Source organism: Vanacampus margaritifer, chromosome 15 (assembly GCF_051991255.1).
Source record: "Vanacampus margaritifer isolate UIUO_Vmar chromosome 15, RoL_Vmar_1.0, whole genome shotgun sequence".
In the NCBI taxonomy this organism is placed as follows: domain Eukaryota; kingdom Metazoa; phylum Chordata; class Actinopteri; order Syngnathiformes; family Syngnathidae; genus Vanacampus; species Vanacampus margaritifer.
The window spans coordinates 21,332,139-21,347,845 of NC_135446.1; the positions used below are offsets into that span (position 1 = coordinate 21,332,139).

Genomic DNA, 15,707 nt, shown 5'->3' on the forward strand with positions numbered 1-15,707 from the left:
AGCCATCAAGGGCCGACGGGAACAATGGCTGACATGTTCATCAGTTGCAGCTGTTGGCTGCGACGTGCGATGACATTTTGCTGTCATTCCTTTGGGGGGCGCTAGTGAGTCCAAACCCAATTTGACGTCCGTCTGGGTCGCGTGGTCCATTCATTTCCTCAAGTGCCAAATGAAAACACACGCACACACCGAGTAATGAGTGTACACCCTACCATGTGACCCCGCCCCAACCTCTTCAATGACATCTTATCAGAGGAATGTGGGGAATCTGGGAGGGAGAAGCCCCCCCCCCCCACCCCCCATCCTCTAAACACACAGGAATGGGACGAAAGCGGCAAAGGCAGACTAAAAAACACTTGGAGTGGAGGATATTACTTGACGTGCTGCGCCGCTCGTGTAAGCAAGTGGCCTTGGATGTGCAGCGACTCGGCTCGTTTTACGCTGATTCCGAGTGGTTTATTTTAGACGGACGGGGGCAGCACAATTACAGTCACCTCCATCTCTTTACAAGATGCACCCCAACAATATGTCTGTGATCCCCTGGTGTGGCTCATTTAGAGCGCCTTATTGTTGGCCGAAAAAGACGAAAAGCGCGAAGAGGGCGGCGTTTTATTTGAAAGTCCGACGTGACAGCCACCGTGTGGAGTCTGCGGACGCGGGTTTTGTAAAAGAAAAGCCCCTCAACAACCCGATGGGATCGATTCCAGGTAGAGGAAGCTCAAAGATGAAGTTGTGTGTAGGCGTAAAGGGCTCGATACACCAATCTGACATCAGTCAAATGTGGCCCATGTCTACCGCCTGTTTTTTTTTTCTCTACCGCCTGTTTTTTTTTTTTCTCTACCGCCTGTTTGACGCACCTCACCCCTCCCACCTCCGCTTTGGAGCCCCAGCGGCGCAAGCTGTCTGTTACTTTCCTTTCCTGGCATTCCGTCAGTGGGAACGTGAGTGTATGACACATTTCCTCTAATCAATGCTGACAGATTATTGTCGTTACGGACGGCTTTTTTGTTGTTGTTGTTGATGGATTTACTGTTCAATCGAGTTGCCGAGGAGGAGTTAGCTGACGTGTTTTTTTTTCAGGCTAGCTAGCTTAGAGTTGGTCAGACAGCAAACTTGCCGCTGTCCCTTTTGATTGGAATGAAACAAGTTAATATAATGTGTATGTGTTAATAGTTTATACATTTTTTGTTTCATTGAAATATATTAACCTATTATTTTATGAATAATGAAATAAGGCAAAACATAAGGGGTAGGACTAAATAAGTTTTCAACTTCTTCCTACTCCCTTTTGAACATGTAAACTGTGATATTATTGGCGAATTCTTCTATTTCTTCCTTTTTTTGGTGCCAGTTGAGATTTGAGTGTGGTTTGATTTCAGCTCATTCGATGGACACGTCCGCAACGCTCAAGAGTGGAGAGAAGGACTTGACTTTTGTTAAGATTGTGAAGCCTCATTCTATATCATTTTACAGTATAAGTTTCTTTTTTTTTAATCACTCATATTTAGTCATGTTATTAGCATCACTCTTCTTTGTGGCGTGTCAAATTTAGAAGATCAGTTCCTCTTTTCACATGGACTTCTTATTGGCTCGACATCAACCATGCAAAGCTAATATCAATACACAATATTCAAAAGTACTTCCAAACAACTTTTTTGTGTTGCTGCAATTTCAAAAAAAAAGAAAAAAAAGAAAAAGGGAGCGCTCCTAAAATGTAAAGCAATACGTGATGTCTGCATGACCAGGAAGCGATTATTGTCACCATCTGCGGGGATTGGCATCGATGCACCAAACTTCCCTTCTTCTTCTGCTCTCTCCTTTTCTCAACTCATCATCATCTAACCGCTGTCTCTCCATCTCGAACCAAAAGGCTGAGAACTTGGGTTCCGTTTCCTGTCTTCCTCGTCGCCGTCCCCAAGCGCTTGCTCGTGTAAGGTTCAGCCGCTTTTCTCACATACTTAAGATGTATGAGGAGTGTGATTCTTGGCCTGCTCGATGTGTATATCCCTATCCGTTGTAAAAAAAAATATAAATAAACATTGAGGTACAAAACAAACAAAGCTAAAATATGGCTATGTTTAGAGTGAACTATTCAAATCTTCTGTTTGGTATGAAAGGAAGGAGTTGGAGTGATGTATAAAGGGGGGGGGAGGGCGAGCAGGCGGTGCCGGTCAGATTAAAATGGCGAGACATGCAGATGAGTAAAAGGGAAATAATGAGATGAGCAGAACTAAATGACAAATCTGATTGGAAAGAGCGAGGCTTATGCAGGAGGGGGCGAGTGGGGGGAGCTTGAGCTCTGTCATCGTGTTTCACTGTACAAGCCATCTAACATCTGCCTGGTGCGTTCGCTGTCCCGGATTCACCTCGTAAAAAACACACGCGCGCATTTTCCTCCCCGGGAACGCAGGAACACAGCCTCAATTCAAATGATTATAATCATTATGAAACGCATTAACGACGTATGCTAGCTCAAGCGTGCACGCACACACTTTGAGATGACAGCACATAAATAAACGACGACTAAAAGGCTGCTGTTGTGTTTATCACGCAGTCCTCCCTCGACCCTTTTGGCAGTTTGACCCCACATCGGGCTAGTGGAATCGACACAAATGAAATTCTTCAAGGCGGAAGAACGGCGTGACCTGGCCATTCGACACGCACGCACGCACGCACGCACACACATTGCACCGCAGGAAGAGCACGGAGGATGGTTTGCATACGAGGAAGCGTCAGCTGCTTTGCCTTCCTTTTGTTAGTCACAGCTGGTTGCGATAGAAATGCGCGGAAGGTGATGGCGAAACACCGCGAGGGCCAGAAACACAAACTTAGCGAGTGTGAGAAGTTACAAATGAGCCAATCAGTCGGACTCGGACCCAAAAGTTAACCTGCACTTTCTTATCCCGGCAGCCAATTAAAGATCAAGTAATGCTTGAGTTACTTTTGAGCAAGAATAACAAAGTGTTCCTGGACAGTACGCACGGCTTTTCGTAAAGTCTCACATATGAGAGTCATCGGCTGAGGAACGGCGGGCCTACAGTGCTTTACGCTTTTACGGCCCATAAATCCACCTGGGCTGTGTTTTATTTTTTGGGGGGGGGCTTTAGGTATCACAGTAACACATCTCGCTCGGACGTTTTTATGCGTAGGTTATCAATCTGTTGGAATGTGGTTTAGGGAGCTATTAGAGGATTACTGCACGCTGAGTATTAACCGGGAAAAGTCATCATTGCTCCAGTTTACTGGCCATGCTTGATATGCACTCAAACAGACGCTTCTCCCAAACATATTAACTCTTTGACTGCCAGACGTTTTCAGAAAAGGGATGCCGTGGGTGCCAGCCGTTTTAAGCATTTTGACTGATCTTTCAATGTCCACAGAAAATGTTGTGTTTGGACTATGGAAACACACATACTACCAAATGAAAGATTGGACTCTCATCTTTCATCAGAAAAAAAAAGTTTGTTTCTACCTTATTCCGTTTTTCAGTAATCAACAATAGAAAATGGTTAGTTTCACCTCTGTTTTGAAAAAAACGTCTTTTAGCGTCTTTGGCACTCATCCATAGGGTTTTACTAAACGTTATTTAACGTTTTTGGCAGTCAAAGAGTTAACGTTACTGGGCCCAATTTTACATTTTCGAAACACAACTGAAGCACACAAAACCTCCACAGAGAAGAAGTTGTTAAGTGTGGAGACGACATCTCTGTACAAACGGGTCAACATTACCATCCAATGCCTTTGGTGTCCTACTTAGACACACTCAGAATAATTAGATAATGTTTATTCTGCCAGTGAGTTATAGACAGATGAAAAAAACCCTGAGAGAAATAATAATAATAATAATAATGCATTTGTTAAACACTACACAACCGGCTTGCTAAGTGGATGATGCAAGTGAAGGTCCACAACGTGCTCATTAAATGCTTAGAATAGCTGCAAATGTCCGCCCTGTCAGCAAGCTACAGTATTATTTGTCACTATTAATGTAAAGTTTCATGCAAAATGTCAATCTCTTTTTTGGGGTGAAATAAGGAAGTCACTTTTTTCATGACAAATTGCATTCCAATAGACTGTGAAACGCTGCAATGTTGCTCACGAGATGCACAATATGTTTCCCTCCCGGTCAGCTTTGGCTCTTCAATCTGCATTTCTCCAAAACGCTCGGCTTTTAACTCTCGTTTCATTTGATGTTAATGACAACAAAACACATTTAATACTTGATCAAAAACACAAAGGCCTCCCCCATCTGATTGACGCCGAACTGCAATATTTGCCCAAGTCAGGGAATATAGAATGACATATTTGCACCTTGATTGCAAATATGGAAAATAAAATGAGTCTGTAATTTATAGCCAACATTAAAACCCATTAGAGAAAATAAGGTTTAAGTCTATATGTGCTTTATGGCATATTCTACATGTTCACATCAATCAATCAAAGCCAGCTGCCGCTTGCTGTTTTGTTAGAGAAATCCGAACCTTCAGCCTGCGCACCTCACCTCGGGTCCGGCCGCCCCGAAGGAGCTTGTTCCTATTTATCTTTCACGGAGCTGCACGACGCCACTTTTACACTCCTTAATGGACTCTATAGTTCATCTCACCAAACATGTACATGGACGTTTTTTTTTTTTTTTTTTTTTTTTTGAGTTATTTTTGAGGGCGATTCAAAGTGATCAACACGATACAGATACGAGCTTGTACGAGTGCAACAGAGCATGCATTGTGTGTAAATGGAGGACATGACATTTAATCTCGGCTAACATCTCAATACTGCCAAAAGCGACTTGCAGCCTCGATTCATGATCCTTCTTTCATTATGGAACAGAATAATTTGAGTTTTAATAATACACCTTAAAGACAACGTAAAGTGAAAATCAGAGCCGGGCACTTCCTTTTTAAAAAAATAAAATAAAAAATAAAAATCAGAGCCGGGCACTTCCGTCGATAGTTTCTGCATATTCGGCGAATGCCGTATGACACGAAGCGTTGCAAAAATACTCGGAATTAGAGGGACCGTCTTAACATGCTCCAGTCTGCGTATTTATTCGAGGCTTCACGTCATCGTGCACGTGTCAACGAGGGCAAGCGACGAGAGATGGAAGACCCACGCCGGTGAAAATAAGTCTTCTTCTGTGACAGCCCACAGAGAAAAGTGTTAACAACCCTGCCAAAATTGAATAATTAAAAGAAAAAAGGTAGAGTTGTCTCCATGACAACAAGTTGCTCAAAGCCCCCCCCCCGACCACGCGCAGGCTGTCAAGTAGGACTTGAATTAACTCTTTGACTGCCAAAAACGTTAAATAACGTTTAGTAAAATCCTAGGGAGGAGTGCCAAAGACGTTAAAAGACGTTTGTTTCAAAACAAAGGTGAAACTAGCCATTTTCTATTGTTGATTACTGAAAAACGGAATAAGGTAGAAACAAACTTGTTTTTTCTGATGAAAGATGAGAGTCCAATCTTTCATTTGGTAGTATGTGTGTTTCCATAGTCCAAACACATAATTTTCTGTGGCCCTTGAAAGATCAGTCAAAATGCTTAAATCGGCTGGCACCCACGGCATCCCTTTTCTGAAAACGTCTGGCAGTCAAAGAGTTAAAAAACAAAAAAACTCCTTGTTCTTTCACCTTTCTCTGTGTGGCGTGCGCACACTCGTGGTTGGCAACGAGGTACTCTAAAGCAGCCAACGGGCTGCCCAAAGGGAAGATACATTTTCAGGGTATAAACTACGCTAGCTAGCTAGCTAGCTAAGTGCACATCATAATTGTGGCAGGCAACTGATGATGTGAACTAGGGCGCTTCAACTCTTTATTGTTTATAATGAGGGTGGGACGAGTGTGTCATTGGACCCGTTTAAGAAAACAAGTTCATGCTACATCTCCACAACTCAATACTACAGCTCTCACGCAGCAATTTTATTTCAACAAGCATTTAGGGGAGAGAAAAAAACTGAACTCACTTTACAGCGTCTCTAAAGAGTGAAACTAGATTCAACTTTTCACAAAAAGATTGCCTCATGCCAGTGATTGAGTGGCCGTTATTGCAGGGACAGAAACTCTTAACTCCGCCTTCTCTAGACCCCAAAGTGTGGAATAGTAGTCTGTGTGTGTGCGTGTCCGTCGAGTGGGGGCTAATCTGCCTTGTGTTGCTGTTGAGGGAAATTTCAAGGTCTCTGAGTACCAAAGGAGCTAAGAGCTCAGAGGTCACACGCACACACGCACACACACACACTGGGCCCCCGCCTCAGTTTTTGGTCTTCAGTTTCTCTTCTCCCCACATGCACCCCTTTGTTTTGTCCCTTCCTCCTCACACTTCTCGCTCAAATGTCCCGCCTTCCAAACCAACCTTTTACTCGACCCGGCACGTTTAATTGGAGGTCCACCCAACAAATGGCGGCAAAGGGCTGGACATGCTCCGTGTGATCGCCAGTGACACCATTGGGCCCGCCGCTAGCTCTGACCTCCAACCCCCGTCATGCACCCGGGCCCGGCCTGCTGTTCATCTGCCACATTTCAGAATTCCTTTGCCGTTTTTTTGCTTTTAAGAATGCTAATTGCTAACTGACGCTTCTCTTTTTCATCCCTGCCGCTATCTGTTGGACAATCGTCCTCACGTGGGCTTATGCAAACCATTCCGCCCTAACTCGATCCATCTATTGATTATTCTGGCAGTCTCAATAGTAGAGCACAGACCAAACATCCGGATCTACAATGGCACCATATTGTGCACATTCGGTGATCAATCGATTCCTTTTCTGATGCGCTTATTCCTCACATATTACGGTTAAAATAAAAGTAAGCAAAATGATAGAGGTTATCAGAATTTAAGAGCAAATTTTAATTATCCAGAAGAGTGTATTTATTTATTTATTTATTTATAGGCACCTCGATATCACGATATCGCAAATTTTCAAATGATCCATTTTTAAAATGCCAAATTGAATTAGATTTATTGCCCAGCCTTAATTTGAAGACACATCATTTAAATGAATAAATAATAAATAGAAATCATATTACAAAATGTAAAAATATTTGAAAAAGCACAAAAAATAATAAACAAATGAATAGAAAAATGTTAGACAAAAATATAAGAAAATACGCTAAAACAATATTAAAAAATAGAAAATGGGGGGGGGGTGAAATGACAAAAACATAAGGAAAAAAAAGATTTTAGAGAAAAAATAGAAAAGTAAAGTTCTTTTTAAACATTCAAAAATGTCAAGTTCAGACCACAAAATATTGGAAAAAAATATTGGACAAAAATTGTTTATATACCAGATTATAATATTGCCATCAACCGGCCTTCTGCCATATTTCAAGTTGCGCACATGTGGAAAAGGAACTCCCACGCATGTCCACACGCATGTCATTTTATTCTAGACTCACGTCAGCAGTTGCTCAGCCGTCGCTGACGCACGCGTCGATGATTGGAGCAAGAATCTGTAGGAACCAACTTGCCTCTGCAGGCATCACCACAGGGCCACACATTCTTACATAACACACCCCATAGATCACGTTTAAATGGAGGGTTTCGCGCCGCTAATCCAGGATAGGCTCAATAGAACGAAACATCTCTCCTTTTAAGTTGAACCGATAACCTTGCCTTGACAAATGTTTGTTTCCTGGTAAACAAAGCGGCGTTTCCACGGTGACGCGAGCGCATCAGGCGAGGCGGATTTTAGTCGCTGGGACTGCGGGAGCCGTGAGCGGCATCTTGTGACACGATGAATTGGGGATGGGGGGGGGGGGCGGGGGTAGTTCGGGGGAAGAAGGCCGCTCACACCTACGGGAGGAAAAAGTCTCACCTGATCTGATTTGGTTGAACTCTAAGCACCAAAACAAACGGTTTCAATGTGTAAATTCTGGGAGGCACTCCATTGATTTTGTTTCCTATTTTTCCTCCATTACTTTTTACACTAAAAGCATCTCAAGGGAGACAAGCCGATGCCTACTTTTCCAAGATGTCATGCCTTCACTTCCAAGCATGTGAAACGCAACCAATCAGACTGCTGTGATGTCATCACTAGCCAATCGGCCGGACATCTGGGGCTGTGCAAAGCCGCCACAATTAACAGTGGGACTCCAGTTCATTTCCTTCTTTGAAGGCTCTCCTCATTCATTCAATTTCAGGTTTATGACTCATTTGTGACGCATTGCAAAGTGTCAGAGTTGTGTCGTAGTACTTTACCATCCACTCCAACCTGCCATAAATGCCATTCGAGCAGTTGGGACTGTTGAAATGCATCGGACGCTTACGGGGCTGCTCAAAATTGACTTCTCTTCTGGCCTCTTTCCCGCCAAAGTGCATCCAGGAAACGAGAACTCTGCCTCGCGCCCGCGCGCCGCTTGACACATCCTCAATGTTGCATCAGTGCACAACAATGCGGCGCGAGCATCCTGTGGCGGCTCGTGTGCCACCCCGTCCTGTTTCGCACGACTCTTTTGAACACTTCACAAGCCTGACATTCAGTCTCTGCGTTTCAATCACACGCTAGCAACATGCTGGTATTTTGTGGCCGAGAACTAAAAAAAAGAAGACAGCAGGTTCGAAAGAATTCTCTGTTCAGGCTTCGCTATTCTGCTCGGCATTAAATGTGGAAATCTGAACAGCGAAACCTACAAAATTGCCAACATTTTGATTCAACACTGCATCGAGTTTCATCGCCTGACATATCGAAATATTTGGGCCTGTTTTTGTTTGGTGGTTGCTGTGAGATTTTTGGAACTCCAAAAAGTTTGAGAAACGCCGCTATCGAGAAGCATCGTTAAAAAAGGAGCGAGGCCTACCTGCAGCTCGCACCACGCCACTTCCACCGTCGTCTCCGTATCCAGCCCTTTGTACACCGTCTTGAAGGAGCCTCTCCCGATCTCGATGTCGAACTTCAAGAAGCGTCCGTCCGGCGACGTCCCGACCGCTTTGGTCTCCGCCTCCTCAATATCCTCCTGCACTCGCTTCTCGGCCTCCCGCTGCTCGGCGCGCGCCTTGGCCAGCTCGGTTTCCCGCTGCGCCTCCTCGGAAGGGCTGACGGCGCCGCCCGCTGGCGATTTGCCATCTTTTGCGGCCCCCTGCGTGGCGTCGTCGTGTTTGCCTCCCGTTTTTTTGCCGACGTCCAATGCTGTCGAGCTGGGCTCTTTCGTCCGTTCTGCGCCGACATGTACGGCGGCGCTACTATTCGGACTGGCATGTGAACCACTGCCGCTGCCTAGATTTTGGATCGGCCCCTCTCCAGATCCTCCCCCAAGCCCTAAAGCAGGCCGAGGGGTGACGCTTTCTATTGACGGCCCCTGGACCGCCTCCAGAACATCCCTCCCTGCGGGTCCAGGCCTGGAGGGTTGAGGAGCAAACAAGTTTGGCGCCCCCCCGCAGTCCAGCGGCGACATGAGGATGGCCGCCCCCTTGCCGGGCAGCTCCAAGGCCGTCGCGTTGGAGTCGCAAATAACACTCCGGCGGAAGAAGCGGTGCTCGGCCGTCTTGGAGTCTCGGTCCATCGTGTGGCGCCGCCGCCGCCGCTGGACTTCCGGATGCCCCTCCAGGTGGCCCTCGAGCTTCTCGACCACATGCGTGTCTGAGCTGGCGGAGCCGTTCACATTCTTGCGGGGGTTCAGAAGTGTCGGCGATGGCGGGGCCGGGGCAACGAACGTCACGGCTTTGCTGCTGCTTTTGCTTTCGGACATTCTTCCCCTCGGTCGTACGCCACCAAGCAGGAACGCTTTCCTTTTCAACGCCTCAACCTCCAATTAAAAAAGTCAACTAAGCAGGAACGGCAATGGGGCGTCCTCCAAATAACATTCTGTGTTCTGAACTGGTTCAACAAGACACCGCACAGTTCCTGCAAGTCCCTCTTGAGGGCTCAGGGAAGCCCCAGGAGATGATGGGGGGCTTTCTTTTGAAGCCCGGGGAGGGAGAGGTCAACAGGCAATCAAAGGAAGGGGGGCGCAAGCACTGCAAGGAGATGATGCCGGTGAGATCAACACCCAAATCCATCCTGCTGCCAACATCCAGGAAGGATCCACCAAGACATGGACAGGCGAATTATCGTCTCCTGAAGCCTGATAGAGAAAAATATGTTGGGAATCCAAGAGCCACTTGGAGGTCCCGGCCTAATTGACCTCGGTAGGCCTCTGGATGAGGTTGCTGGTTAGGCTGGCCTACCCTGGCCCAGCGTTGTCCGATTCTGTCTTTGTCCCTGCAATGAGAAGAAGCATAAGCATTGAAATATTGTTTGGATTACACTCAAACAAATGTCCAAGAAATTCACCTCGCCAACAAATAGACGTGACTTTTTATTTATTCAGTCTGCTAGGATGTGTTCCTTGTCATTGATCAATAGGACGAGCAAGTTGTCCCCGGCTGGAATAGCGGTAAGTAAACACAGCAAAGGGAGACGATTGCTGCGGCTGCGGCGAAGTGGAACAATGAAACAGGAGGAAATGTTTGTTACAAAGTGGCAACAATGCCCCTGCCTGTTTGATGATTCCTCAAGGGAACACAGTGACATAGTGGGAACTAAATATTGGTGATTTTTAAAAAATTTTTTTTTTTAGAGCAATTAGAATGGGCTTACAGTTACATAAAGTAATCAATGCAAGTAATTAATTCCTCCTAAAACCGTTAAGGAATGTCATGACCTACGACTAACCGCTACAAGCCAAGACGTGGCTGATTAGATTAAAGTATTTGGAACACTTGATTGTCAACAAGAGTAGCTGTAAAGCATGCAAGTTTCCGATGAATAAATTACGTTTGTATGAACTCACAATTTAGCTTCTGTGATCTACAGTATGACGATGGAAAGTGTACAAAAAAAAAAAAAAAAAGTCAGCTCATGTCGAATCATCAGTGCCGAAAAATGTTGAAAATATCTCACACTGAAATCGCTCCACGAGTCATTTTGAATGCGTGATGTAGACGTACGAGGCCTTTAATTGCTCGGCGCTCCCAATTTATCCCAAAGTCACCGCAGCCTGGCTAACCTCAAGGTTAGTCTGCGCGCGGGCCAGTTAGCAGCTTAGGGCCGGACGGGGGTCACTCGAGAGTGACGGGGATTGAGCGGCTGCACAGCAACTCCATGCATGTCTGGAAACCGCGGAAAGTATGTTTATCAGCAAAGTCAATTTGCTCAGTACTATGAAAGGCAGAGAAGTACAAACCTCCGCCAAGGATGAATAAACCTTATTTGGATCAGCCATGCAATATAGCGCATCAACATTTTTGTATTGCCGGTAATCATCAAGAAATTAAGGGAAATCTTGACATTTTAAACGATTTTATATGGTGTAAAAAGACACGACGATCTGTTTATTTGAATCCAAATAAAATACATTCATATATGGTTAACTCTTTGACTGCCAGACGTTTTCAGAAAAGGGATGCCGTGGGTGCCAGCCGATTTAAGCATTTTTGACTGATCTTTCAAGGTCCACAGAAAATTATGTGTTTGGACTATGGAAACACACATACTACCAAATGAAAGATTGGACTCTCATCTTTCATCAAAAAAAAAAGTTTGTTTCTACCTTATTCCGTTTTTCAGTAATCAACAATAGAAAATGGTTAGTTTCACCTCTGTTTTGAAAAAAACGTCTTTTAGCGTCTTTGGCACTCATCCATAGGGTTTTACTAAACGTTATTTAACGTTTTTGGCAGTCAAAGAGTTAACATATTTGTCTTGACATTTTTTTTAAATTGATTAACTCATTTATGCCGCGTAGGTTTCTATTCATCAAGTGGAATCCAACCATTTACTGCCAACATTTGTCAAGTATGTTTTTCAACGAGTCGGCACGGAAAAGGATCTCGCCCTGTTTGTGAAATTCTGCTCCATAAACCACCTTTCGAGTTGAAGATAAATATTAGGGGGCGAATCTCTGCTTGACAGGTCGATTATGAGGGAGAGAAATAACAACACTTTGGAAGATGGACAATTTTAGGCACCTCACATTTGAATAGCGTCAAATATAATTGGTATAAAGAGTGTGTGTCACGGTAATTAGTAGAAAGTACATGTTGCAATTATGAGAAAAGATGAGTTTGATGAGAATGGCGAACAGCATGTTAAAAAAAACAAAAACCTTAAACTTGAGGCATACAGTGAGTCTTGTTTTTGTCGTTTTATAAAAAATATAAGCCTGTTATTTTCACAAAAAGCTCATTTTCTCCACTTGTTGGTCAGAAAACAAGGTTTTGCTTTTGGTGACATCAACCTATGTTCTAGTGCTGATTACTAAGAACGAAAAAAAAAGCTAGGAAAAAAATTCCGTCCGGTGTGAGAAGAGAGCTTACTCTTGTGCTGCTTGTATTGACACCACACTCTGTGGGTCTTAAAAAATCGGGTCAAAATGCTCCAAAAATGGATTGCAACATGGGAAACTGCTTTGAAAATGGTTGTCAATGAATGAGTTCATCTCTTTTTTTTAAATTTAGAAAATGCCTCATCTCTGAAAAAAAAAAAATCCCACTTCATTTGATCTTTAATTAGATACGCAGCCACTTTTCACACAAACAAAGACTTTAGTGTTGTCAAGTTATCATCTCTGCACCGCAGCAAGCTCACTCCAGAAAATTCAACCTCACTGCCTTGTGGAGGATTTTAACTGCTGTAACCACTTCATAAACCACTGCAATTAACTGTGAGATGATCAACTCCGCCCACCCTCACCCCGCTACCTCCAATGTGTATAATAGAACCCTCAGCTACTGTTTGCGGCGTCAGACAGATGACCTGCAAGACTTGGGGGAGGACGTCGCAGCCATGTTTCAGCCTGCTGTCCACGTCCCGACAGCCTCGGTCATGCGCGAGACAATAGGTGATGCCGAGCGATGACGAAGACGCCACACAGCTGTTGGTCTCATCTGTGGCCAAAAGGCATTACTGTGATGTGAAGCAGCTGCGTGCCACGGTCCCTTTGCTGCACATTAACTGTAACCAAATGTTTGCATTTCAAGAATGGGAGGTCAAATAAAGATGCTTTGGGAGGATGACACGCAACTGCCATAGGAAATGAGCCACGAGGTGTTTTCGCTCTAATTTCCCAACAGCTCAGTGTTGTCATGATGCAGGAAGTCAAGAAAAGTGCAGCCGTTCTATCTCCCAGTGGCCAATAAAGTGTCACGTCAACAATGTCAATGTGTTTTTATGGCTTATCAACAGTGGGCTGCGTTGACCAATCACAGATGAGCAGTCTTTTGCAAAAGTCATTACTGTACTTCTGTTTTTGATACAAGGTTGTCACATCATTTGCTGTCCATGGGAACACTCGAGTAAGGTCAAAGTGACATGAACTGTGCTGTTAACAGGAAGGAAGGAAACAATTGGGCATGCATGTTATTAAAAAAGAAAAAGTCTAATAAAATAGGAGGAAATTGCCATTTTATTAGATTTGGGAATATTTAATCTACTCACGCATTGTTTTTACTTTCATGAACTCTCAAGCTATCAGGAACATCAACATGAGAGAAACAATCACATTAATCGCAGTCTCATGAGACAAACGGATGCCTTGTCGTGTTTGGAGTCTAGAGATGCTTGTGGGAAACAATTTGGACGACTTTAGAACAACAACAACAACATGGGAGACACTTCTGTTTTGAACATCTCATCACTTTGAGTGTAGCAACATGGCCGTTACCTGTTACATCTGTTGTTGCTGATGATTTATAGTCCCCAAACTTAATGGCGAGCCTCCCTCCTCTTCTCTTCTCCTGCCTGGGGGGCCGCAGCACAAACGGCGTGTCACGACAGCGCGTCACATGAAACCAACAGATGCTTGACGAAGAACTCCAGACAGACGCAGATAAAGCCAACAACAAGGCGTCTTCGCCATCACTTGGAATCCTCGGTTAGGTGAGCGAAGGTGCACCGGAGAGCTGCGCGCTTAGGCGGCACGCGCAGGCAGCTGTAAAGCCGCCAGACAAGACACCTCCCACCGGCCAGAGAAGCCAAGTTCGCCCGCTGATGTCGCAGTGGCTCTGGTGCTTTCTCGTCTGGTCTTAATCACAAGTTGCACGCTAATTCGTCCTATGTATCCAAAACGAGTTGACTAACTTGACTGAGTGCCGTATTAAGTGAATAAAATCCAGGGACAGGCTTGTTGAGTCCACCGTGTTAAAGCTTCGGGACGGAGAGTCGTTGTGTTCTGAGCTGTTCAGTGCTCAACTGCGATGACTCGACAAGGCAACCGCCGTGTTAAGGCCAACGACATTAACCCGGAAAAGACACGGAAATGAGCACGCTTGACTTTCAAAATAAAACATTTCAATAGTCACTTCTGCACACGGTTACCGCTCAATGTGTTCAGAACGAAACCCCAGCACACGCATTTTAATCACATACTGCTACTGCGAGTAAAACTCAACATTTTGCTATATTGTACGGTCGTAACTATGTATGATTTTACACAAATTCAACAAATTTGTTTTACTTTGTAAGATTTTACTGGAAACGTTCTTGTGTTTTATTGGCAATTTCACACTAATTGCATTCGACACGTTTTTATTAAGTACGTGCACTGTTTTTGTCTTTTTTTCTGAACCACATTTTATGACTCAGAATGTTGTAAATAACTAACGTGTTCATGGTGTTAAATTTGCATAACTATGTTCGTGCTTTTCGTTCATTTGGTGTTAGATGTAAGAATGAATATGATTAAAATAAGTATCTTCACCTGCTCAACTCAATCCATCCATTTGCTCTACCTCTTATCCTAATTAGGATCACAGGTGATCTTGGAGCCCAACTAACTTTGTGCCAGTTACAAAGAGACAAACAAGCATTCACTTCTTACTTGCATTTACACCAACTGCCTTTAGTCCACAGATATTTCAACGTGACCTCAGCATTCCACCTACAAAAATACAGTAGTCACCTCATCCATCAGTGCACAGCCCCTCACTCCAACTTACTTTGTCACTATGCATGATTTATTCCATTCTCACTCATCAGTCTGACAAGCAGCCGTGTTGCACTGGAGGGCATCTGCCTGCATACAAGAGCGACATGTATTCCAGAGATGTGGATTATACCACACCGCAGCAGTTGCACCCGGGGGCAACACCTCCCACTGAGGTGACACAGATGAGCCCGGCTGCTTTGTTCAAGTCCTCAATAATATTACTATACTATTTATTTTGACATCCTGCTTATTTAAACAAATGAGTGCAACAACTGTTCTCGCGACCTTGTTTTCAACCTCACTTAGCAGCGAAACCTTTAAAGGAATACTTGACTCGTTGAGCCATTTTCAACAGTAAGAAGATCATATTTTGTCTGTAATGAATTGACGTCATTATTTTTCATAAACAATTAATACCTTGAAAAACTAACTTTTCAACTGAAGATGACATCACCTGTGCTGAGGAAATAGGTAATGGCCAATGATGGCTCCGTCTTTTGACCAAACCCAGAAAACAAATGTCATCTTCAATCAACAGCAAGTGGAAAATGTTGTTTTTACGTATCAATTGTGCATGAAAAAATAATGAATTAATTCTGGACAAAATATGAACTTTTTACCGCTAAAAATGGCTCAAGTAAAAATGCAAACAATGGAGGAATGTTCCATAGCTCGAAAAGTTCAATTACCACTCGATTGAATTGATACGATTCGGACCCGAGCCATTGAACTAACATTTTCCCGAGTTCATGTGTCCCAGTTACTCAATTTTCCTTTTGAAATGTTCCAACTTTAATAATGAACAGTACAGCTTGT

General features: G+C 44.1%; 1 protein-coding gene across 13 annotated transcripts in view; it reads right to left on the minus strand.

Annotated features, from left to right (window-relative positions):
• wnk1b (WNK lysine deficient protein kinase 1b) overlaps positions 1-14,213 on the minus strand; it is a 53,839-nt gene extending 39,626 nt beyond the window's left edge. For 9 of the 13 annotated variants that reach the window (XM_077544343.1, XM_077544346.1, XM_077544352.1 and 6 more), the window contains exons 1-2: positions 13,629-14,213; positions 8,787-10,186 (exon numbers count right to left, since the gene is read on the minus strand). In XM_077544343.1, the coding sequence (XP_077400469.1) occupies positions 8,787-9,674 (888 nt within the window). In that variant the 5' untranslated portion in view covers positions 9,675-10,186; positions 13,629-14,213. The remainder of the gene's footprint in view (positions 1-8,786; positions 10,187-13,628) is intronic. The other 4 variants (XM_077544349.1, XM_077544348.1, XM_077544347.1 and 1 more) reach the window with 2 other exon arrangements.
• Positions 14,214-15,707: the final 1,494 nt, after the last annotated feature.